This window comes from Carettochelys insculpta, chromosome 5 (genome assembly GCF_033958435.1).
Source record: "Carettochelys insculpta isolate YL-2023 chromosome 5, ASM3395843v1, whole genome shotgun sequence".
NCBI lineage: Eukaryota > Metazoa > Chordata > Testudines > Carettochelyidae > Carettochelys > Carettochelys insculpta.
The window spans coordinates 25,471,082-25,496,057 of NC_134141.1; the positions used below are offsets into that span (position 1 = coordinate 25,471,082).

At 44.4% G+C, this 24,976-nt stretch overlaps 1 protein-coding gene across 5 annotated transcripts in view; it reads left to right on the top strand.

Moving 5' to 3' along the window:
• APBA1 (amyloid beta precursor protein binding family A member 1) overlaps window positions 1-24,976 on the top strand; it is a 142,375-nt gene that overhangs the window by 77,377 nt on the left and 40,022 nt on the right. For 4 of the 5 annotated variants that reach the window (XM_074994794.1, XM_074994795.1, XM_074994797.1 and 1 more), the window contains one exon: window positions 13,032-14,236. In XM_074994794.1, coding sequence (XP_074850895.1) covers window positions 13,085-14,236 — 1,152 coding nt within the window. In that variant the 5' untranslated portion in view covers window positions 13,032-13,084. Of the gene's footprint in view, window positions 1-2,211; window positions 2,330-13,031; window positions 14,237-24,976 lie in introns of those variants that run through there. The other variant, XM_074994796.1, reaches the window with a different exon arrangement.

Sequence of the window (24,976 nt, forward strand, 5' to 3'; positions counted from 1 at the left end):
AGCAAGCAGTTCATTTGCAAGTAAAGTCATTTTTCTGACCCACCCCAGTTATCGAATACAGTAGACCCTTGCTTGGCGCAGACTTGACTTGTGCGTTTTCATATTAACACGAGTCGAGTCTGGAGGAGAACCTTACTTTTCTCTATCCCACCTCTCCACTTACCCCTGCACTGCTAGCCAGCTCAGGGGCTGCTTAGGAGGCAGCTCCTGCCTTGCAGCTGCCTGGCACTGCAACGCCGGGGTGGAGATGGGCAGTCATGGCTACAGCTGCTCAAGGCCAACTTGTGGCATGGCTGGAGCAGCCCAGGGCTCCAGAGCCGCTGCTGGAGCTGCTGTCACCCAAGCAACCCCAGGGCCCAGTTGCGGCTGGGGCATGGTGGATCGCTCTGGCTTCTCTGCATGGCTGGCAGCTGGAGCAGGGGATGCCCCACCCCACCCCACCCCACCCTGGCCCCTGCCTACCTGTAGGGGGAGCTGGAGCCGCTGGCCGGAGCCACCTGCTTCTGCCAGCCAGGGGAATTGTGGGGATCTCCCAACGCCCCCCAGTTTGCGCTAAATTTGATTTACGCAGAGGTTGCCCAGGATGCAGCCTCCACGTAAATCAAGGGTTGACTTTATTCCTTCTACCAGTGCATATTTTGACCATTTAATAGTGCCAATTTCTGTAGATCCTGGCTGTTTTATTAAGGATTTAAAGTTCGTCTTTAAATCTATTCTAGCATATATCTGATGAAGGTCTGAATAACATGTATACTCTGTTTCCTCAGGTGCAGTTCTCTCCAGTAGTCTGACAGGTTGGCACAGAGAAGTCAGTGGTGCACATGCTTCCCTATGCTCCATGTCTTTTTTTTTTTTTTAATCTGTCCCAGTAGGGATTTGGTGTGCAACTGAACTCGCTTCTAAGTATAACTTCCCCTTCCCCAAAGTGTTGCAATACTGTAAAGATGTCCTTAAAAAGGTGTGTTGTCTTTGGTTAGGAGCATGCACTGAGCCTATGGTTACTCATAGCCCAACAAATGTGTCCTTCCGCAATATAAACTGCCCCTTCTTAGCCTTAAATGCATGTTTATTCTCAAAATGTACATGTTTAGCAAGTATGATTCCCACTCCTTTTTCTTCTATGTAGCTGAAGCAAAATATGTCCATTGAACCCTGTTACCTTTTGTGCCCCTAATTTTCGCCTCCTGAAAATGAGTTTCTTGAAGTAGAGTTTTCTGAGAGTGGTTGTTTTAAGTTCTGCCAGGTTTTTTTTTTCTTTCTTTCTTTCTTTTAATGGCAGTTAGACCTTTGACATTGAAAAATGTTACTTTAAAAGGAAAAGATGTTAAGGGAAGCTTTAGCTTATTGAAAAAGTCTGAAATGATTGGGATTCTTTAGCTGTTCACTGGTATGAACCCATGAGTTGCCGGTGCCTGGCTCTCTTGTTTCTAATTTATTTGCTATTGTGTGCCTGAAAATGGCTTGGTTTCTGTTTGTAAACTTTTATATGTAATTCTTGTATTAATATTCCCCTGCCTCCGCATTCAGAATCATGGAACTAGAAGGGACCTTGAGAAGTCAGATGGTCCAATCCTCTGCACTCATGTCAGAACTCAGTATTATCTAGACCAGGGGTGAGCAAACTTTCTTACCTTGGGCCCCACTTTTTGTTCCTGTAAATAGCAGGGCCCTCTCAACCTGTCTAATGTAATACAAACTGATGGAAATTTCAGTTATATTCATATGAAAAAAAAAAAAACAAAAACCGTTTTTGGCACATGTAAGAAGATAAACCTGTAGAATATAAAAACTGGATGAGCCTGAGATCTAGCAGCTGATCATGCTGTGTCCCCCACCTTATGAAATATCACATGCCCCACCCAAGGGGCCCATCCCCTACTTTGCTCACCCTTGATTTATATGACTCCAGAAGGATGTTTGTCTACTTGCTCTGAACAATCTCCAATGATGGATATTCCACAACTTCCTTAAGCAAATTATTCCAGTGCTTTACTACCCTGAGAGTTAGGAAGCTTTCCCAAATGTCCAGTCTAAACCTACCTTCTTGCAATTTAAGCCACTTGCATCTTGTCATGTCTTCAGAGGTTAAGGAGAATATTTTTTTTCTCCTTCTTCCTTGTAACAACTTTTTAGGTACTTGAAAGCTGTTATTATGCCCCTTCTCAGTCTTTTGTATTCTAAACCCCAGTTTTTTTTCATTCTTCCCTCACAGATCCTGTTTTCTAACCTTTAATCATTTTTGTTGCTCTTTTCTGGACTTTTTTTTTTAATACAATTTGTCCACCTCTTTCCTGAACTATGGAACACTGAACTGGACGCAGTATTCCAGGTGAGGCCTAATTGGCACAGAAAATTTACCACTTGTGAAGCAGAAGAATTACTTTGTGTGTTACTTGCAACACTCCTGCTTATACATCCCAGAATGATAATTTTTTTTGCAGTGTTATGCTGTTAACTCATATTTAGCATGTGGTCCACTCTGATCCTTAGATCACTTTCCACAGTACTCTTTGCAAAGCAGTCATTACCTGTTTATATGTGTGCAACTGACTTGCATTTTGCATTTGTCTTTATTGAATTTCATCCTATTTATTCCCGTTTGTCCAGATCATTTTAAATATTAATTCTATGGCTTAACGCACCCACAGTCACCACCACCCCACCTCAAAGCTTGGTATCATCTACAGACTTTGTAAGTGTACTCTTTATGCCATTCTCTAAATCATTGATGAAGATGCTGAACAGAACTGACCTAGAATGGATCCCTGCGGGACCCCAGTCCATGCCTGCCTGCCTCCCTTCCTTCCTTCCCCTTATTCTAAATTCACGAGTGAACTAACACTAGAACACAAAACAATCCCCAAAGGACTGTGCTCTGCTGAATCAGAACTCCTGTACTCTCTCCATGACCTCTTGGAGTGCTTCTCTTGTAACCCAAATGAGGTACATTTTATGATAATGAGCTCTTGACCAGGGATGAAAGTAATTGCCAGGATTTACTAATATGCTGGAGTCTTTGGCAAGGTGTGGGGCACAGTGCCTCTAGGCCCCCAGAAGGCGAGAGATTGGGACCAGACTCCCCCAGCCAGCCCTTTATGGCCACTGCTGCAGCCATGAGGCCCAGGGCTGTTGGGGTGCAGCTGGAAGCCCTGGGGATCCAGCAGAGATTTGAATGGTCCAGGGTGTCGCTGCTGGAGTCAGACCGTACAGGCAGGAGCAAAAGAGACAGTGAGATTAATGGCAACGCCTTAATGTTGGCTGTGTACAGCCTGGTACCTGTGGACAGTTCCTGCTAGTACATGGTACTGGACAACTTTCACCTCTGATTTTGACCCTCTCCTAGGCAGGATTGCCATCTGCTCATTTGAGTTCTGGGGAGGTGAAGGTTTACACAAAACTCTTAGCCTATTCCTCTTCCCCTCCCTACTTTCCTTAATCTCCTCCAATCTTGAAATCCCCTCTTACTGTCCTTTATTTCCTTTCAGCCTATAGATGTCAACTTCATACCACTTTCTTTATAAGATTAACATAGCTACTGGTCAGGTAAGGCTTTCATGTTAACACCGTCCCTTGTTCCCTTTCCGTTTGGCAGGAGAGAGTTTTTAGAAGAACAAAAAAATCTCTTCAAGGTGTATCAGATGGCATTAAAGTTGGTAACTACTGTCCATTTGGGGGTGGGGCGAAGGTTACTGGAATGTTCTGGAGCTGTTGTTGAAGTTCAGTTCCATTTCCCAAGAAGACAAGACAAAACAGACGGACACAAGAAGGGAGGAAAAAATAAAAGAACAGTGAAGATAGAAAATAGTAGCTCCTGTCTCTGATGTTAGCTCTCACCTACAAAGGACTTTACTAATGAAAAAGCAAAGTCCTGACGTAGTTTTATCAGCTGTTCAGACCTGGTAAACTTGTACCAGCATTGTCTCCTTGGGGCATTGCATTTAACTGCCTGTTTCTGCTCACAGGCATGCAGCAGTTTTGCAAAATAATTTCAGAATTGCCAGTCAGTTTCCTTTCATCTGCTCTAAATTCATATTAAAATGGGCTTAACGGGTTGTGTGCCACCCATGTGGCCACAACCTGTCCCCTGGCTGAAACCCCACACTCCCCCAAACTGTTCCCCCTCACCCTACCTCACACCCTACCTCTGGTGCATTCGTGCCACTGCCATGACCACCTCCTCCGCCTCCCCCCCCGCCCACACCTGCAGCGTGGGCAGTCTGTGTCTTGCTGCACTAAATTATTGGAACTCAATTTAATTGATTTAACAGCAGGGTGGGGAGGGAGCAGAGGAGTCAGCCGGAGGCAACAGTGTCCAGATGTACAAATGGTTCATAAAGAGCCCCATGTGGCTTGGGCAGAGCTGCCCAGCTGCCTTTTAAAAATGGCCTTGCTGCCATCTTAACTGTGCTCTGAAAAAAGGAGACAGGATGACATTTCGGGGCATTCTGGTAGAAAAAAAACTCTGCTTCCAGTTGATGCAAACATGATGAAACTCAGGAACTGCATTACCAACCACAGATGTAATCTGGTATTTCTGAACTACAGAGCAGGAATGTATGACTCATGCTGTTTTCATGCATTCGCATTATAACAAACAAAACAACGCTTTAGGAGAGGGTCTAACCAGTCATTTTAAAATTTGAAGCCTGGAATTCAATGTAAATTCCCTTTCATTAAGGGTTAGGGAGTGACATCTTCTCTAGGAACTCTTGCTAAGTCTGTCAGGGGGTAGCTGAGTTAGTTTGTATCTTCAGAAACAATTCTTGTTGTTGCTAAGTCTAATCACTCTCTCCCATGACAGAGTTTTATACCCTGGCTACAGCTGAAATTGAGTGAGTGGGGAAAATGGAATTTTAAGTGCAGTTTGTGTTAGAACATTTACATGTATGTTACAGATATTCCACTTTGCTCCCAATTCAGTGCAGACAATATAATTCACTTCCTTGTTATTGTGTGTTAATCTAAATAGCTATTAATACAGTGTTTACCAAATTATCTATGTGGGAATGACCAATCATTAAGTAGGCTCAGGTGGCAGTTAGTCTTCCTGTGGGAACTGATGGATTTTGCTGTCTTCTTCTGTCTTGCATATAGTAATTTCTCTCAGCGTGGATCTGTTCAGGTGTTTCACTAGTTGAAGAATTATTTATATATATCTCTTTTGCTATAGTATATCTCTATTTACCTCTGTTTCTCTCCGTCCCTTCATTCACACTTGTCTGTGGATTTAAGGCATGATACAAAAACTTGGTCCCATTGAAGTCAATGAGAGCTTTGCCATTAACTTCAGGAAGGCCACAATTTCACCTACAAAATGTTGTTCATGTAATAGTCATCGCAATCCTATTTTAGCAATAATACTGCCAGAACTGTGGAACGTTATACAGCTGTCTGTAAGTGATAGAACTCTCATCTGTTTCAGTGGAAAGTGTGTAGTGATTGAGTCCAGTCAAGGTTAACATTATGACTGCAGAGACCAGTAGGAGGAGGGAAAAGCCTTTGCTGAGACATACCTACCCTCTTATAATTCATACATGTGTCAGACATACCTACCATCTTATAATTCATACACGTTTATGGCTTTAAAGGGCCTTTAAAAATTTAAAAATATTTTGCTCTAGGATTCATGAAGGAATAAGGTAGCGATAGCAAGTGCAGTATTCATGCACAGGTAATCATGCGAATAGCCTTTTTATTTATGGTTGCGTAATGGTTCCTGCTTATTTTCACTGGCTTATAACTTACTGAAAATTTCACGGCTAAGACTGAAATTTTCAGTGGTTGGAATTTGTCCAAAGGTGATTTTTCTGAGAAAGTTTTCAGCAAAATGTTTCATCTGTTTTTGAGTTGGCTGAGTGTGCGGGGGGGGAGGGGGGGGGGGGGGGAAGGAACTTTTGCCAGGATCTTATACATCTCTTTGCAGCCCCCCCCCCCCAAATCACTGAGGATAAAAACCTCACATTTGGTAGTAAAACAGCATTCAGTGAGAAGTACCACTTTTAAGTGCTGTGACGAAAATTGGCTTTGATTTCTCGGTTTATGACAAGTGAAAATTGCTTTCCATATCTGCATAATACACTTTGAATGGGGTCTTCCGATGTTTTTAAAATTCACAGCTAGGGAAGTCTGTGGTGCACATGATTGGAGGCAAGGAGTCACTAAGCATTTGTTTGTAATCCTGAGCCTATAGATGTCAGTGGAAAAAACTTCAGATGGGACAGAATTTCATCCTCTCAGCCCTTAGAAGAGAAGAGAGGGTTCCTGGATAGAACTTGAATAATTTGAATAACATTACCCTATGGTCTAAATCTCATAGGATTCAAAGTACATACGCCAGCAAGCCCTAAGGAATTTTAAGGCACAAAGCAGTTCTGTATTACCTTTGTTTTAGTGCAGTGAAGTGTGACAGTGAGGCTACGTCTACGCTACCATTCATCTTTCAAAAGAGGCATGCAAATGAGGCACATATTTACATATCCAGCACCTTGTTTGAATATTCTCCTTTTTGAGCTTCTTTAGGAAGTAGAGAAACAATGTAGATGTGGCTCTTTCGAAAATAAACCCTGTTTTCGAAAGAACCCATATTACTAAAAAATTAGAAATAAGGGTTCCTTCGAAAATGTGGTTTATTTTCAGAAGAGCTGCATCTACACTGCTTTTCTACTTTTGAAAGAAGCTCTTTTGAAAGGAGAACATGCAAATGAGGTGCCTGATATGTAAATATACACTTCATTTGCATTTTCTATTTCCCTCATTTGCATGCCTTTTTCGTAAGAGGAATGCTAGTGTAGACACAGCCTGTATGCTTTATTTAATATATATTTAAATTCTAGCTTACTGCATATCTCTTGCTTTTCCTCACACTTTTTCTTGCCTTTCCTGACTTCACTCCACTTTTGCCTTCTTTCATTTCCTATAATTGATATTGATATATCTCACCCTGCCTCATTTCAGTTGTGTGTTTTCTCGTTCTCTGCCCATGTTTTTCCCGTTGTTTCCCATTTATTTTTCATTATGCCAAAGACTACATAAACTTTTTTTTTCTTTCAGTTAAAACTTACATTCTGCAGCAGTTGGTGGCAGTGGCCCACTGAAGTTTTTCTGCTTATCAGTGGGGTGGGAATGGCTTAAGCTCTGCTTCTACCCTAGTGCAGAAGAGAAGCTGATGAAAAAACTAGAAGAGGAGATTAAGCCCCAGGAATTGAAGGAAGCTAGGGGAATTAGGATAGGTGCCATTGAGGCTGAAGTCCAGTTAGCACAGGAATCTTTGTGTCTTGCCTTAGGTTTCTACAATGTAGACAAATGTATCTTCTGGCTTTAATATTTTTTGAGGGCCCCGGGCTCCCACCAGCTCTTGTGGAAAACATGGCATGCACAGCACTTTGTTTGCATATGCAGCCTTTATTTTACTTTATCGTTTCCTGACCTTCGGATGCATAACTGTGCAACCTCTGTGTTCTCAAGCTAAATTTTAAAAATGGAATGATTGAGGTGTTTCCACAAGCTTGCTTCAGATATCTTCAGGAAGTAATGTCTTTTATCATCTCATTTACTTTTCACACAGCAAGAGAAAGCAATCAGGTTTTCCAAAACAGGTAGGTTGTTGAAAAGAGAGAGGTTTCCCAACAGTAGAGGGAAAACTTCATTAAAAATACCGTAGAAGGAGTTACTGAAGATACTATAAAATTCTTAGCTAGTGAGTTACCTTTATTTTTGTGATGGAGACAAGAGAGCTCCCTTTTGAAAAGAATGGAAAGATACGTATTTTTTTTCTCAGTAGGGGGAGGGATAACTCGGTGGTTTGAGCATTGGCCTGCTAAACCCAGGGTTGTGAGTTCAGTCCTTGAATAGGCCATTTAGGGGTCTGGGACAAACAGATTAACAAAAAAAAAAATCTGTCAGGGATAGTGCTTGGTCCTGCCAAGAGGGAAAGGAACTGTCCTCAATGATCTTCCAAGGTCCCTTCCACATCTCTCTGATGTGTATCTCCATAAGAAAAAAACCCATTGAAGGAATAGGCCTGCTAGAGAAATATTTTGTATTCTTCAGAGGTGGTAAATACACTGATATATTTTTAAGTAGCTACATTCCTGGTTATAAAAGTTCTTTAAAAGGAAATTGCATAAGTAAATCATCATTGTTCCAAAAAGGTTCAAACGTAAAACTGACTTGTTGAAGGCACTGATCCTTTTTTTAAAATAATACATGCATGTGAATATGTGTGATGGAAACAAACTTATTAATATGCAAAACCTCAGTGCAATGAACACACTGTTTTTCATAATTCACATTCGGGGAGTTTATAGGGATTTTTCATTTTATTCATTTTTCATTCCATTTTATCAATAACTATCTTGGAAGGGAGGGTGTATGGACTGAGTCAGTGTAGCTTGAAATGAGTGGGAAAAAGCTGTTTTGACTGTGAACTGAGAGCTCTCACAAAAGTAATGCTCAGTTTAAAAAAATCCACATTTGGCGTAAAGTAAAATACTTCTGTGCCACTTGTTTGTGTGTGTGACGGCAGAAATTATTAAAAATTCAGGCACTGAAAAGTTTATTTTTACCGAGACACATGGGGATTTGGTCTTCCTTCAGTGCTTGTGTTATTTTCATTAGCATGTCAATTGACATTATCTTGCATTGAGATGACAGCACACATGTATCAATGGCCTTTAAAAAAAAACAAAAAACAAAAAAGTCTTAGCTATAAAAGAGTAGAGTTCCAAACTGTCATGATTTCTCTCTATGAAGCATCCAGATGCTTTGAAAATGTGTAGAGATTTTTTTTACAGTTGAGAATGTAGCTTAATTATCAGTGAGAAACCACTTGCGCCACCAGTCAAACTCTGCTTTTTCTGTTATGGAGGCAAATTTATCCATCAGGACTTGTGTGCAGAGCCATGAGCGCTTAGAAAGCATTTTCCCATATGTGCCTGATCATTAGAGCACAGCTGCTCCTCAGGGTAACTAATGTGAGAGTGCTGCTTTTTTCAGAAGCATAGTGTAGAACTGTGGAATTCTGGTGCATCTCTTCTCTCCCATCCTGTAGTACTGTGGCATTTCAGTGAAGGTATGTCGATGCCAGTGGTGTCCAATAGCAACTGAAGGATTGCCACACTTGTGTTTTGTCATCCTACTGTATTTGCCACAGCTCCTGATTCCCTTTTGCTTGAACAATGCCCTCCCGCTCCCCCAGAGCCAGGCACCACCCCCACTCTAAATAAATGCCCTCCCTCAGAGCCACGCATCCCCCAGCCTTTCTCCTTTGCAAACTGAATGCGGCGACTCACCAGAGCCGCCGCCTGAGGACCCACAGGAACCATGCTGGGACCCAAGCTGCAGCTGCGCCGTCAGGAGCCGTGTGAGGGCCCAAGCTACATCGTTAGCAGCTGCGCCTTCAGGAGCCGTGCTGGGGCCTGAGTGAGCCATGCAGTCAGGAGCCGTGCCAGGTCCAAGCCATGGTCGGAGCCGCCACTGCCATGTGCTTGTCCCACCAAGTGGTGGGAGGCATGTGCATGGAGTGGGCAGACAGCACCCATGTGTGCAGCTTGGAGGACCCATGTTTTAATGCTCCAAGAGCTGCTTGCGGCTCCAGGGCCAGTCACCACATTGCGGTGTTCAGCTCGCCACATGTGGCAAGTGAGGAAGATGTTTGACACAGTGGGTCTATACTTGCTGGGAGATCAACCTGGTCAGGTTCAATCTTCTTGGGTTTGACTTTGCATGCCTCACCTGAAGCAGGAAGCGGGATCTGAAAGTTTAGTACGGGGGTAGGGAACCTACAATCAATTGACTGGCTTGCCTTGATCATTCTGCGAGGCATGGGGTCCCCTACCTGCAGCGGAGTGAGTTATTGCTGGTGCTCCAGCCATGCAGAGCAAGCATTGCTAAACCAGGTCCCCACTGCTTAGGGAGGGAGCCCTGAGCATGGCGCACCAGATCCAGGGAAGCCGTGGGTTGCACCTGGTCTACGGGCTTTGTCTGCCAGGGGGTAGAAAGCACAGGACTGTATGGAGCCACCTGTGCCCTCCTTAGGAGCCGTGCCAGGTAGGTGGTCCATTCTCCTGCCTGCTCCTACCCAAACACCGCCCCCCGAGCCTGCTCCAGCATTCTACCACCTGCCCTAGTGCCTGCACCTCACCCCACTCCTACCCCCTATCTCCTCCAGAAGAGTGAATCCGGATCATGGGGCTGGAGCATGAGGGGAACCCTGGCATCCAGAGTTGCATGAGAGAGGTGAACATCTCTCTGCTTATAGGTGGGGGGGCCACATCCGTGAGGGTGTGTTGTTTTTTTTTTTCTTGTGAGTTCCCAACCCCCAATCTGGGCGATTGAATAAGTTATTTATTATTGATTTGCAGTGTTTGTCTAGTAATTATGTGATTGTTTTTTGGCACAAAAACAATCAGTGAAATGAAAATGTGATGTGTGGTTTCCTATGGCAAGTGTCATGGTTACAGACTTAATTAAGATCCTACTTCTTATTTTACACTGAGATGAGAATACTGCAGTAAATCCTTGCGTTGTTTACCCTTTCACATTCCCCAGGTGCTTTGACTCTCAGAGCTCTGCTTGTTACAGGACTCAAGGAAGAGAGAGAGAATCATGGTCGAAGGTGATATGCTCCCATTTACGCTTTTGCCATTTCTGGAACTTGCATGGAGGCCCTTTTGCACCTTCGTGCCAGTTAACTGCTCAGTTTTCCCTATAGCCGCAAGAGCTTCCCAAAGTGTGGGAGAGAAGGTGGCTGGGCTGACATATGGCCAGGAATCCCTCAGTGATAACCCAGCTTTGTGGCTGGTTTGTGCTGCTGGACTGGTCATGGCAGGGGCTAGCATCTGGTGCAATATGGCCAGCTACAAAATGTTTAAAAATTGTGATTCCAACTGAAAAACATTGCTTTGTATTTTGGCCTGCGTTTGGATTTTGAGCCCTGTAACTCTCAGCAAGGACAGGGACTCCACTTAACCCTTTCATAATGTCATAGCATTTAAGGCTAGAGGAGATCAACAGATCTCAATATCTCAGGCCACGATCACCCAACCCAATAATCAAAACTAGACCAAAGTATTACAGCCTACAGGAGACAAGACTGGACTAGAGGAAGAGGATAGGAGGGAATGAGGTGCACTAGAGCCCAAGGTCCCTGTAATGATTAGGAATTGATTTAAGTTAAATTAACATTGACAAGTGACCCACTATGCTGCAGAGTTTAGTAGCTTTCCCTTCCCTGAGGTCACTATCTAGCTGACCTGGGAAGAATTGCTTCCCAGCCTCACATACGGTGAGCAGGTAAACCATGAGCCAGATAACAAGAACCAGCCAGTCAAGCGCCTGAGAGAAAAAATGCTCAGTGCTGCCTCAGAGCTCTGGCCCAACCTCCAGCCAAGGCCATCTTGGGTGCTTCAGAAGGAGGAGTTTTTGAAAAACAAACCAACAAAACAGAATACAGCGTCTTTGGGAGAGGGCAGGAAATCTACTCTTGATCCCAGCAGGCAGTTGGCCAAAGCTCTGGAACATGAGCTTTTAGGAACATAAAATGTGAACGGACCCCCAGGGCTGCTGAGCCTTGGCTCACGCTATCGCAAGCAACTCCTATGAATTCTGGGTGGGGGGAATGGCCATTATTTTTCTTCTCTCGCCTTATTATCCTCACGCCTCCCTCTCCTGATGCGCACTCTCACCCTACTGCCCCTTCCATGTCTCTGCTCTACTTCAGACTCCTCCTCTTTACATCCACCTATCCCTCAGACTTCCTCCCTTTCATTTTATTCTTCTGCCTGCTCTTTGCTCCCCTAATATTGTGTTTCTAGTTAGGCGCCCTCCCTCTGTGCCTCCTCATGTTCTTTTGCCTTCTCCCGCCTTCTCCCCACATTTCCCAGTTCATCCTCTCTCTTGCCAGCCTTTTACATTGTTTTGTCCTTACTGCTAGCCCATCACTGTCCAGAAAACCTCATCCTTCACGCTGACTCCCCTTTCCCCTTGCGTTCATTGAGAGCAGAAACCAGCTATCTTCACTGAAGACAGTCTTGTTTCTCTCCTGTTGAATGCAGTGGGAGAGGGCAGACATTTTGAGTATGAGCAATAGTTGACAGGAAAGCTGCAAAACACCCGCAGACTGTGGTTAGCCTAAAAAAAAACATAGAACTGAGATACAATGTTGGTAAAACTGGCAACTTTGCTGACTGTGTGTGCGCTAAGGTGTGAGCATGCACACTCTTTTTGAAAATTGATAGCATGTGTTTGTGTAAAAGAACACAAAACACAGATCTGTGCTTAGGTGCCATATGTGATAAAACCAGAAAATGGCCCTCTTTGCATTTGAAGGGCAAGATTTTGCTTTTACATACTGCAGATGTACACAAAGGTAACTGCATTGCAATACAAAATATTACTAATTCCTGTTACTTGTGTAACGTGAGATTAAATTCTTTCTCGTAAAATATATCTATAAAAATGTAAACTCTACAGTTCCCCTGGGGTCATGAACCACACTTCAGCTGTCTGATGGTGATACAGACCATCTGCACGGTTATGATTCACTGACTTTGGAGCTAAGAAGACTGTGTATGTGTGTACTAGGGACAGTAGTGCAAGTGAAATTCATTTCTTTCCAATACGCTGCATCAGCTAAAGAGGGGGGTCACATGATACCACGTGGTGACTCTTCCCCCACTCACAGTCCAGGGCTCCATGCTCTTCCCCAGCCTTACCGTATGACCCATTCTTTGTTACTTGGGGGGGATGCTCTGTCTTCCTCCCACTACACCTGAGACTTCTGAACTGCAGGGCTCTCCGGAACTGTAGCAGCAAAAGGAGCAGAATGTTCTGCTCTTCCTTTGTCTTTCTGGCACAGAGTATTGTTTATAAACATCTTAATGGCACAGCAGACCTGACCAGACTTCCCTGCTTGCACCACTGACTGGGGAAGAAGAGGCCTTTTGTTACCACATCATTATTTATCAAATCTCATGACTTCGTAATCACCAAGTTATTTAATAATCAGCTTTCTTTTTTTCATTCTTTTTCAGCCTCAGGAGACAAAATGTCAATAGAATAAGTAGCCTACATTCCAGACCTGGCCATGAACCATTTGGAGGGACCACCTGAGGCGGAGGTTAACGATGAGCCAGCAAACAGAGAAGTGAATGAGTCAGTGGAGGCTGACCTGGAGCACTCTGAGGTGGAGGAGGAACAGCAGCAGTATGCCACTCATTACCCGAGACATGCCAGTGGCAGCCAAGGCCAGCCTGGGCAGGAAGAGGAGGGAATGCTAGCTCGGTCAGCCAGTACTGAGAGTGGCTTCCACAATCACACTGATACAGCTGAAGGGGACGTCATAGCCACAGCAGAGGATGGCTACGACACAGACCGAGTTCAGGAAAATGAGGATGAGAGTGCTTATGCAGTGCAGTATAGACCTGAGTCTGAAGAGTATACGGAAAATGCTGAGGCGGAGCACGCTGAGGCTATACACGCCCGAACTCTACCTAACCACTTACACTTTCACTCCATTGAACATGAGGAAGCCATGAACGCCGCCTACTCGGGGTATGTCTACACTCACGGGCTCTTCCACCGAGGGGAGGATGAACAGTACGCTGAGCCCTATGCCGATTATGGACTGCAGGAGCATGTGTATGAGGAGATAGGAGACGCCCCTGATCTGGATGTCAGGGAGGGACTGCGACTCTATGAGCAGGAGAGGGAGGAAGCTGACAACTATCGCAAGGAAGCTCTGGGTGCCCGCCTTCACCACTATGACGAACGGTCAGATGGAGAGTCTGACAGCCCTGAGAAGGAGGCGGAATTTGCTCCCTATCCGAGGATGGACAGTTATGAACAAGAGGAAGATATCGATCAGATTGTGGCTGAGGTCAAACAGAGCATGAGTTCTCAGAGCCTGGACAAGGCCGCTGAAGAAATGCCAGAAGCAGAGCAGGACTTGGAATGTGCCCATACTCCTAGTAGTGGAACTCTTGAGAGCAATGGTCAGCTCCCAGCTGGCTCCAGGACCACAGTCAACTCAGGAGAGTCAGTGCAGAGGTACAGCAAGGAAAAAAGGGATGCGATATCTCTGGCCATTAAAGATATTAAAGAGGCTATTGAGGAGGTGAAGACAAGGACCATTCGCTCTCCTTACACCCCAGACGAACCAAAAGAGCCCATCTGGGTGATGAGACAGGACATCAGCCCAACCAGGGATTGTGATGACCAGAGGCCACTAGATGGAGATGTAAGTATGTGAAGCTTTTGGTTTACTTGCAAATACGTAGCAGCATACTTATGTCTGTCTCTCTTCTGTGTACGTGTGTGTACACACACACACACACACACACACACACACACACACACACACACACACACACACACACACACACACACACACACACACACACGCTCTCATGCTCCTAGTAAAGTACATTGTGCTTGTATGTCTCCTTCTGTTCCTGTTAAATAGTTAAAGCTTTACCTTTTTCAATTTTTGTCTTCTAAAGGATTCATAAGTAGCGGACCTATGTATTATCAATGGACCATGTTAACCCTTTGTGACATGCCACTGACCTCAGTAAAATTACACCAGAGATGAATTTGCCACAAAAGATTTGATTGGTTTCTTGCAGAAGCAAGGGAATAGAATGTTTTCCCAACATTTACTGACTATTTGAATGATTAGAATGGCTACCAGTGGGTTTAACTTTGGGTGATCAGGTTTTTAAGGTGCCCATCAGTTATGGACTTGCAGCTACAAGAAAGTGCAAAGTTGTAACACTGTTAGTTTAATGAAAAATTGAATCACCCTCATATGTGAACTAGAGATGTTAAAAGTTATTTCTTCAAGAGTACAGTCTGTTGCAGCTTTTGAACTATTTACATTTGGGCAGCATGCTCAACTTGAATCAGAATCAGTTCAGAACTGACTCTTGGGCCATGTCTACACGTGCCCCAAACTTCGAAATGGCCACGCAAATGGCCATTTCAAAGTTTACTAATGAAACGCTGAAATGCATATTCAGCGCTTCATTAGCATGCGGGCTGCCGCGGTGCTTCAAAATTGACGCGCCTTGCCGCTGCGCAGCGCGTCCAGACAGGGCTCCTTTTCGAAAGGACCCTGCCTACTTCGAAGTCCCCTTATTCCCATAAATAAGGGGAGTTCGAAGTAGGCGGGGTCCTTTTGAAAAGGAACCCCATCTGGACGCGGCAGCAAGGCGCGTCAATTTCGAAGCACCGCGGCAGTCCGCATGCTAATGAAGCGCTGAATATGCATTTCAGCACTTCATTAGTAAACTTTGAAATGGCCATTTGCGTGGCCATTTCGAAGTTTGGGGCACGTGTAGACGTAGCCTTTGCTGTGTTCTGATAGTTGTAAATGTTAAATTTATGGCTTTTCTGTGTTTCTTTAATAGTTTTTGAAGCAACTTTTAATCATTAAAATATATTTCTAAAGTACAGGGGGCAGTAGATAAAATCAGTGGACCAAAATAGTCATCCTTCAAGTAATTGGACTAATGTCAATTAAGTTATCCCAGGAATGAGTGTTATCCAAAACTGTGTTTAACAATTCTAATTCTTATAGAATTCCTTCTGGTGTCTGCTACTTTCAGTAAAAAAATCATTTGTGGTTCAATCTTCTAACAGCACAAGTTCAAATAAAAGTTAAATATTAATGGTCTTAACATGCTGCCATCCTTTCAACCTGGAACACTTCATTCTTGCTGTAGTATCAGCATGGAATTTAAAACACGAAACAAGGATGTGATCTGGCCAAGATAAGGAACTTCCACATTGTTTTTCTTTTTTTTTCTTTTTTTGGAAAACCATCAGAAATCTGGAAACTTGTAACTTGTAAATGAATTGTGAGTTAGATAATTTCTCAACACACGATGACAAACTGGTGTAACAAAGATGATTAACTGCAGTAATTAATTTGCATTATCCCAAAAGAGAGCCAAATACTGGTAATCTTAACTCTGGCTTGTGGTCTCATTGTCTTGTGTTGAACTGTTTGTGTAAGGAAAGATAGAAGCAGGATTTGGCTCCCTTTGACTGCTTTTCTGATGAGGATCCTCAGCACCTTGCAGAAAAGGACAATTGTGTGTTGCACTTGTGGATCCTAATGTGTTGCACTTGCATAGTGATGAAAGCACCTCTTCCCTGGGTCCTTATTTGTAACAAATATTATAGTATGTTGGACTGTGAGCTTTTTTGGGCAGGGACCATCTTTTGCTTTCTGTTGTACAGCACCTAACACAGTAGGACTCTGATCCTAATTGGTGTCTTTTGGAGCTGATGTAATACAAATCCTAAATTATGCTGACAGTAGCCAATGGTCATATGAGAAGTAGGTGTTGGTAGGTATGCAGGCAACCTAAATTCTGAAAAGCAGAAAGCGTGACTCAAACTAGCAATGTAAAAGGTCTTTGACAAACAAAGTCACACCTCCACTTGAAGAGAAGAGAATGTAGGTTGGATGTGTTTTTCAGCAAAAGTAATTGCTGCTTTTTGCATTATTTGTAATGTTTCAGGTCATTTGGAACATGCGCACGCGCGTGCACGCAGAGATGTCTGAGTAAATCCATTGTCTTGAACAGAGGGGGCATTGAGCTGCTGAGCAGGTTGCTGAATAAAATGGAATTACCTTCACTAAGAGATCACAAGGGATCATTTTTTATAATAAAGATATCATAGAACCCCATTTATCAGGATATAGAATTTTTTTTTTGGAAAAATTTTATGGGCTGTTCAGTATAACTGATGTATTTCATAAAAGTAACTCAATTTCATCTGTAACAGTGGATTGCAGCTAAGAGGGGATGTGATTAATGAAGGGGCTGTTTCACCTGTGAGATTTTTTCAGAAGTCCTGAAAAATCTCACAACTCTTACCAAAGTCAGCACTTCAGCAAATCAGGCCCTCATTAAATTATATGTTCTTCAGGTATGTCTTGGGAATGATCTGTTTTCCTTCAGAGCTCCTTTAGAAATTGGATTTCATTCCCTAAATTACACTTTCTCGGAAAATGTTTGCAGTCACTTTGTGCTACTTACCAAATAGTGACCAAACTTTAGGATTAGAATAACAGCCTTGTGTCACTTAACAAGCAGTTCTCTGACATATGAGAGCACCATGGAGACAGCAAAAGGATCTCTAGGGCTATGTCTACACTAGCCCCAAACTTCGAAATGGCCATTTGCATGGCCATTTCGAACTTTACTAATGAAGCACTGAAATACATATACAGTGCCTCATTAGCATGCGGGCGGCCGCAGCACTTCGAAATTGACGCGGCTCACTGCCACGCGGCTCATCCAGACGGGGCTCCTTTTCGAAAGGACCCCGCCTACTTCGAAGTCCCCTTATTCCCATCTGCTCATAGCTCATATGCAGCGCCTCCTTAGCATAATGGCAGCTGCGCACTTCGAAAGTGCCAGTGTCGAAACGCACACCACCCCTGTAGCCCAGGGCCTTTTGAAATGACCCCCTGATTTCAAAAGTCCCTTGTTCCTATTTGGTTTTGGGGCTAGTGTGGCCACAGCCTGGGAGTATTAAATGTAGCAGGTTTTGGTTTTGCCTTTTTTGGGGAAGTGGCAAGAGAAAGTAAATCTTACCCTACATCAGCAGTTCCTAAACTTGTCAGAGTCATGCCCTCCGTTTTGATTTTTGGGAAACCCTCACGCCCCCCCACTTCTTCTTTACCATCATCCAACCCCCCTTTTTAACAAAAAAATTCTATTTGTAATTTAAAACAAAGGCAAAAACTGGATATAAAATTTTATTTAAAATTAAAAATAAGCACAAATAATTTTTCTTGGCCCCTTGCAGGTGCCTGGTGCAGCCCCAGCTGGCCAGCTACCCGAGCCCTGTGCCAGCCATCAGAGCTGACCGCAACAGCTGCCCACCTGCCTGAGCCCTGTGCTGATGGGGTCAGTCAACCACCCTCCCGCCAGCCGCCTGCCAGCTGCCTGAGCCCAGTGCTGCCAGGACCAGCTGCCCGGCCACCACAGCCACAGGCCAGCTGCCCGAGCTGCCTACCCAAGGACCACACTGACAGGGCCAACCGCCCGCCTGTCATCCTGAGCCGCCCGAGCCCCACGCTGCTGGGGCCAGCCACCTGCCTGCTGGCCTAAACTGCCTGAGCCCCACGCTGCTGGGGCCAGCCACCTGCCTGCTGGCCTAAACTGCCTGAGCCCCATGCTGCTGGGACCAGCCACCCACCTACCAGCCTGAGCAGCTCAAGTCCTGTGCTGCCGGGGCAAGCCACCAGCCCAAGCCAGCTGAACCCAGCTATGCTGGGGCCAACTGGCCAAGCACTGTGAGTCCCACAATCTGGCTGGCCACCTGAGCCCCGCGAGCCACCCGCCCCTCCTATCCCACAAAGCTAGGCATCACCAGCCCGCCCCGCTCTTACCCCATGCCCCTCACCTGAGCCAAGCACCCCCAGCCTCCCATCTAATCCCATTTTCCTCTTCCCTGCCCCGCAACCCACACTCACTCATCTTTGCAGGAGGCAGCTAGCTCCATGTGGGTCTTCGTCAGCTGCCCGCTTTTTGTAGTGGCTGCCCCAGGTCATCCACGTAAAATGGCTGGGGCCGAGAGCCAGAAGCAAAGGCAGGCTATTTCTTTAGGTGGGGGGAACAATGGGGGATCTGGGTCACCTCACGCCTTTACTGGAATTTCTTCATACCCCCCCCAAGGGGGCACGTCCCCCAGTTTGGGAAACCATGGCCCTACAGCATCGAGTGTTTGCATGCTTCTGTGTAGGCGATAAAGTGGAAGGGTTCAGCAGCAGGGATAAGAGACTAGCTCACATTGGAGTGCTTAGAGTGGGGATCAGCTATAGCCAGCTGTTGTACAGTGGGAGGGAGATTATGTAGGGTAATAGAAAGGCTGTGTGTCTGGGAGTGGATACGTGAGATACTTAGAGGAAGGACCACTTTATGGATGTCTGTGCTTGTCTTCAGGTTACCTGGGATTAAACCTGGTAGCAAATTTCTTTCGTTCATTCATATGTGTTTTTCCTAAAACAAATGCTTAACTGACATACCATGAACAGAGTAAGAATGCCAGCAGTCCAGCATTTATGAGCTACAATTACTAACTGTTATGATCATGTTGGAGGAAAAAGGAGGAGGAAGAAGACTTTGACAAATGTAAAATGCACCTATAAGCTAGTGAATAAGCAAAAATAAAATAACCAAGACTCCCCTTAAAAGCTAGTGAGCCAAACTCTGTGCTGCAGCCTGTGCAATCTCATTCGTGTCAGTGTGCATTCACAGAATTTGGCTCCATTAAATGTAAGTCCCTGAGCTAAGTTTTCCACAAACGCGCACACACAACGAATTGATATTTACTTAGGGAGGTCCGGCTTGCAATGCCGCCCGAGGAGTTGACTTTTCAAGTGCAAATCAGGTCAGTAGAACAACACATATTTTAGTTCCTACCCACCTTTGTTTTTGGACCTCAAAACACATTAGGATTTCCCTAGTGTCAGAGTGGTTGGCAACGACAGGATCTTCCTTGCTTCTGTTAGCAGAAATCCTTAAATTTTCTTCACAGTGTACAGCTGTATCTGATTGCTAAACAGAGCTCTGTAAGTGCTGCCTGTTTGGCTCTTTTTTCTTCTAGAACATGCATAGTCAATGCAGCTGTTGTACCAAGTAACTGAGCCACTTCAAGGCGGAAACTGGGAAGCAGCGGAGTTAGGCGTCTTTGCTCGGAATGCTTAGTCTTGTGAGAGCAGTTCATTCTCTGCTGCAGTAAAACCCGTAGCAGGGGGCTCTAAAGGAGGAAGTCTCCGCACATATTCCTGCATGAGGGCTTTCACATGTTTATTGCACAGGCATGAGGATGAGCTGCGAGCTCAGTCCTTGTCGATCCCAAGAGATGCACGTTGCTTGCAGGGATGCCAGGGTGATCTGCGTGGAGGCCTATGTGCTGGCAGTGAACATCTGCATACCTGTTCTATCCCAAAGGTCCCTGGCAATGTATCTTCAATGGAGCCAAGCTGTGGGGGACTCCAATAGCTGGCTGTGGTAAGAGGGCTTTGTCGGACAACTGACCCTTCTTCTCTGCACAAAAGGGAACAACTGAGGGTTCCCTCAGTGCACAGATCTTCTTAGAGGGCAAATCTGGACCATTTGAAGTGCAGTAAGCTGTGGTCTTGTGTGTGCGGCATTATAAAATTCAGCGCAACACTCCAGTGCACAATTTGTTGGAAGACCCCCATAGCACGTCTTAAAATCCAAAGTGGTAGAAGGGTCTTTGACTGGAGGGGGGCAGGTTTACTGGATTCTGCTGCAGAAGGCCAAAGGATGCACCTGTCTCTCTGCTGCGTACAGGTTGGCAGGTTGTTTCCTTCAGAAGAACACCTCCATGTCCCTCTGGCCAGAGAAGAGGAGCATGCTGTCCTTTCTGTTTCTTGTCATGGCAGGTAAGAAACAATGATTGGGACTGAGGCCCTCACATTTAGCTTGAGGAAGAGGGGATTGTTCTCTCCCAGCTGAATAACACATCCGTGGTGCGCCAGAGATCAGTAACACACGGGTTGTTGACTCTTAATCGTTTTCGGCTGTTTTGATTCCATACCTTTGGTTTCTCAGACCTCTCAGTCACTGGTGTCCAAAATCTTCATGCATGAGATCTTTTCCTTTGGTTGCCACATTCAGACAGTGAGGGCTTCTCTGAAATGAATATTGGCTTTGGTATAAAGGTCAATGGCACAGGTGGGTCAATTCTGCTTCACAAAACCAATCCAGCCTTTGAAGACAAATTTTTCAAGTATGGGGAGATGAGCTGCAGTGTTTCTTGTTCCTCCACTTCTAGGTCACCTACATTTTGTTTGAAACTTACATTTTTGTGTTCCTGGTTTTTGTTAGTTGTGGTAGTGCCGACATTGGAGCCACTGCATCGAGGTGAACACGTTTCAGTTTTTCCACAACAGGGCTAATCTACTATTAATGAGGAAATTGAGAAGTCTGTTTTAAATAATTCAATCAGGTTTCAGGTACTCGTTGAACTTTAAAAGAAAGAAAGAAGGGAAAGTGATTAGCTAGAGTGATGTGATAGTTAATAACAACAAGAAGTTCTGTGGCACCTTATAGACTAACAGATATTTTGGAGCATAAGCTTTCATGGGCAAAGACCTGCTTCATCAGATGCATGAGTCTGACGAAGTGAGTCTGACGAAGTAAGTCTTTGGCCACGAAAGCTAATGCTCCAAAATATCTGTTAGTCTATAAGGTGCCACAGGACTTCTTGTTGTTTTTGAACATACAGACTAACCCAGCTGCCTCTCTGATATGTGATAGTTAATGTTTTCTTTTCTAAACAAAGGCTTTAAAATTGCTTTTTGGAGCAGATTTGAGAAGTCAAGTCTTCAGTGGGTGGCATGTGGATAATATGAAATGTTCAAATTATACAGCAAGCCCAATAACAATGAACATTTTAATTGCAAGGGAAGAAGGCTTTATGCTGATTCATCAGCCATGTAGGAGAAAGGGCGATGTTTATCAATTACAGTGTTGGAAGACAGACACTCCCTTTAACAACTCAAGATATTTAAGTTATGGTGAATATTTGATTCAGGAGCCTGTGAATCATTTTTGTTTTTATTCTCTTTTAAAATATGGAAGGATAAAGGTGACAGGGATGATTTTTCTACATTGTGAACTAGAGCACTGTCTGTGATGCTTACAGTTATGAAGAAAGTCTTCTGAAAACATGAAGAACTAGAGTAATTGCTTTAGATTGACACACGATGTACTGCAGTTGAAATTCAAGTTGAGGGGCCCTGGTGCCAGATTTGTAGCCCTGCCCCACCCTTTCCACCTATGGTCCCATAGCTATTCACCCCTTCTGCCACAACCCCGTCTCTTCCCCAGCAGTCCTACCTCTGTTTTGCCCATGGTCTCGTCTCATTCCACTCACATCCCCACTGTGACCTTGCCCTTTTTCCTCCTATGCCCCCAAACAGAACCCCAGTACTGCAGAAGTCTTATCCCACTGCCATGGCTCAAAGGCCACAGAGGGGCATGAGAGCTCCTTCAGCCCTGAGGCCATGGCAGGGAGCAAGATCTCTAGTTCCAAGGCTGCAGTGAGGGTCCAGGCACTAGGGCTTCCCTCAACATCTAGTTCATCTGCCAAGGACTAGGGTAAATGTCTCTGGGGCTTCTCATGGCTGCCCAAGAGCTTCTGCTAGGGCGCCTGCTGCCCCACAGTGGATTTCTGCAATGTTTTCTAGACCCTTCCCCTTTGCCAAGGCTGCTGGGTCCATTGAATAATTGTTAACTTCAAAGTAAGGGAAAATGTGTGTAAACTCTGCTGGCTACTTTGAAATAGTGCCTAACTCCGAAGTTATCTTCAAAGTTAGTTCCTGGTGTAGATACACCCTTAGTGTAGTATTTAATGGGAGGGTTCTAGATCACAGTGGAAATTAACTGACCCCTCATTGGCTGTCTCTGAGAGGGGAAAAAAAAAAAACAACTCACATTTGACCAGGTTGCAGCACTAGACTGAACTGTTCTGACTATACTGAGGCAAGAAGGGCAACTGTTCCAGTGAGTGTCTGGTGTCCAACTACCACAGTTCCTACAGTAATCCCCCTATTCCACAGGACTGGAACTTTCCAAAGTGTTCTCATTTTTGGACGATTTTTTCAAAATGTGCATTCCCTCTGCCTGCCCAAGGGGGATTTTTGTTGTTTTGGGAAAGCTCAAGTAAATTCTGTTCAGCTGTTTGATTAGTGAGAAGAGGAGTGAAAAACTGTATTTCTATCCCTGTAAAATCAACATTATTGTATTTAAAATATGACACTACCCAGTGATTTGACAGAAAATATGTACTGTAAAAAGTCAAAGGTTGCGCAGCAAAGCTAAGTTAACATTGCTGCTTGGTACCGCCCTCTGTGTGTGTGTGTGTGTGTGTGTGTGTAGCACTTAATAGTATAAGGTGCTCATCTACAGAACAAATCCTGCCCCAAAGCTCTCGACAGTCTGATTCCCATATGTTATAACAGACAGATGAGGGAGAAGTTGAGGAAGAACAAGGGTTACAACAAAAGATCGTGTGGTTCCCCCTCTGAGGGAGGTACAGATCTTTAGGGTTCTGTGAGGCTGAGAGAGAGAGTTAATTTACTGATCAGAGGCAATGTGGCAGACATGAGTGAGGTTTTTAGAGAGTCAAAGGCCCAATCCAAAAGGCATAAGTGTGAAGAAATCCAAGTTGAGACCTAGCAGGTTTGATCTAATCCCTTTAAGACAGGGATGGCCAGCTGTGGCTGTGAAGCCACATGCGGCTCTTTGAGCCATTAAATGTGGCTCTTCCTCAGAGCTACGCACCAGGAGTGCTGCCTGCTGCTCTGTGCGTGCGCCCTACCACTTGCTGGGAGAAGTGCATGGTCGTGGTGGCAGCTTTGGTGAGTCATTGGCATGAAGTTAGAACGGGGCAGGACTGGTGTGCCTGGCTTTGGGAGAGGACATTGAGTTAGAGCTGGGGGTGCCTGGCTCTGGCAGATGGGAAGGGCATTGAGCAATATATTCTCTCTCTCTCTTTCTTTCTGTAGATAGATAAAAGTAAGTATATAATACATGGCTCTTTGCAATCGATCTGTGGTTCTTCGTCCCTAACTGCTTGGTCTCTCCTGCTGTAAGACTTCGATATAGAAAAGGTGCCTCTTGATTCATATAGCATAACTGAATTTTGCTTTCATCCAGTATTCGTGGATTTCCCCCTATGCCCCAAATCTAGGTGTATGACAGTGGTAATAAGCTGTTTCTGCAATCTCTAGGTACACTGCTGCTAAGAATGAATAAACAACACCACTTTTGTAAAACAAGAACAGCTTGCTGTGACAAAAGAAGCTCCACTCTTTCTGATGTACGTCATCATAGCATATTCAGTTACATAGCAGGTTAATCTGGATAGGTGTGACACAATGCCATGTGTTTGTATCTCCTGTTACCAGCTTCATTATTAAATCCAAGCACAAAATAGCAGTGAGCACTAGCTTATTCTAGTTCAAGGCTGTAAGTGTGGAGGATGCTTTAGTTATACCTGTAAAACACCAAAAGCAAGATGGAGAATTTCTGGATGTACCAAGCAGAATATCATAAAAGACAGGTAAGTGGAAAAGGAAGGGCGAGAAGTCAGGATGCTCTTCCTTTTTTTAACTATTACTCCTTTTTATACAGCCATTCACAAATCTAATCAACCTTAATATTGGTTCAGTGGACAGGGGCACTGGAACAGTTTTTAGAGTGGGGGTGTTGAGAGTTGTTGAGTCCAACTGGAAACCTACTATGTAATGGAAACCACTTCAAGACCGGGGATGCTGAATCATGTGACCACGCGTTCACACACACGTGTGTACACACATCCCTTGTTCCAGCACGTAGGTCAGTGAACAAACCTTTAGTTTCTCTTGCCGGAGTTTGGATTGGTCTTAACTAGCTTAAAGGTTATAAGACCAGTGCTAGCGGGCATTTTTTTAAAAGTGAAATTGTGTAAAAGATGCCAGTTTGAAGAAGCTAAGTAAACTACCCTTTCTTCTACTTCTTATTGACACTTTTTTTTGCCCTAGCATATGAGTTACCTGTATATTGTAAACTGTACTCCATATTGTGCACTGTACCTCTTGCTTTGTGATGCTGAATAAGCCAAATATGTATAAATGCTTCATAGACTGAATTTTCCTTCATGTCTGTACAGGAGCTGTTTTGAATTTGCTATATATTGCATGCACCTTTTGTTAATAAATTTATTCTATCTTGTCGGTCAGACTGCAGTCGTCATCACAGGAAAAAAAAATTTACCACAAGAGTGCAAACGTGAATAGAAAGCATTTATATGATCTGCAGTAGATTAATAATTCCAATACTTTTCATATGTGTGTAGCTTATGTGTTCACTTGTGCAGATTTCTAATGCTCATAACTGCTGGAGAAGCAGTACAAAATCTTTTAAAATATCTGAGCTCCTAA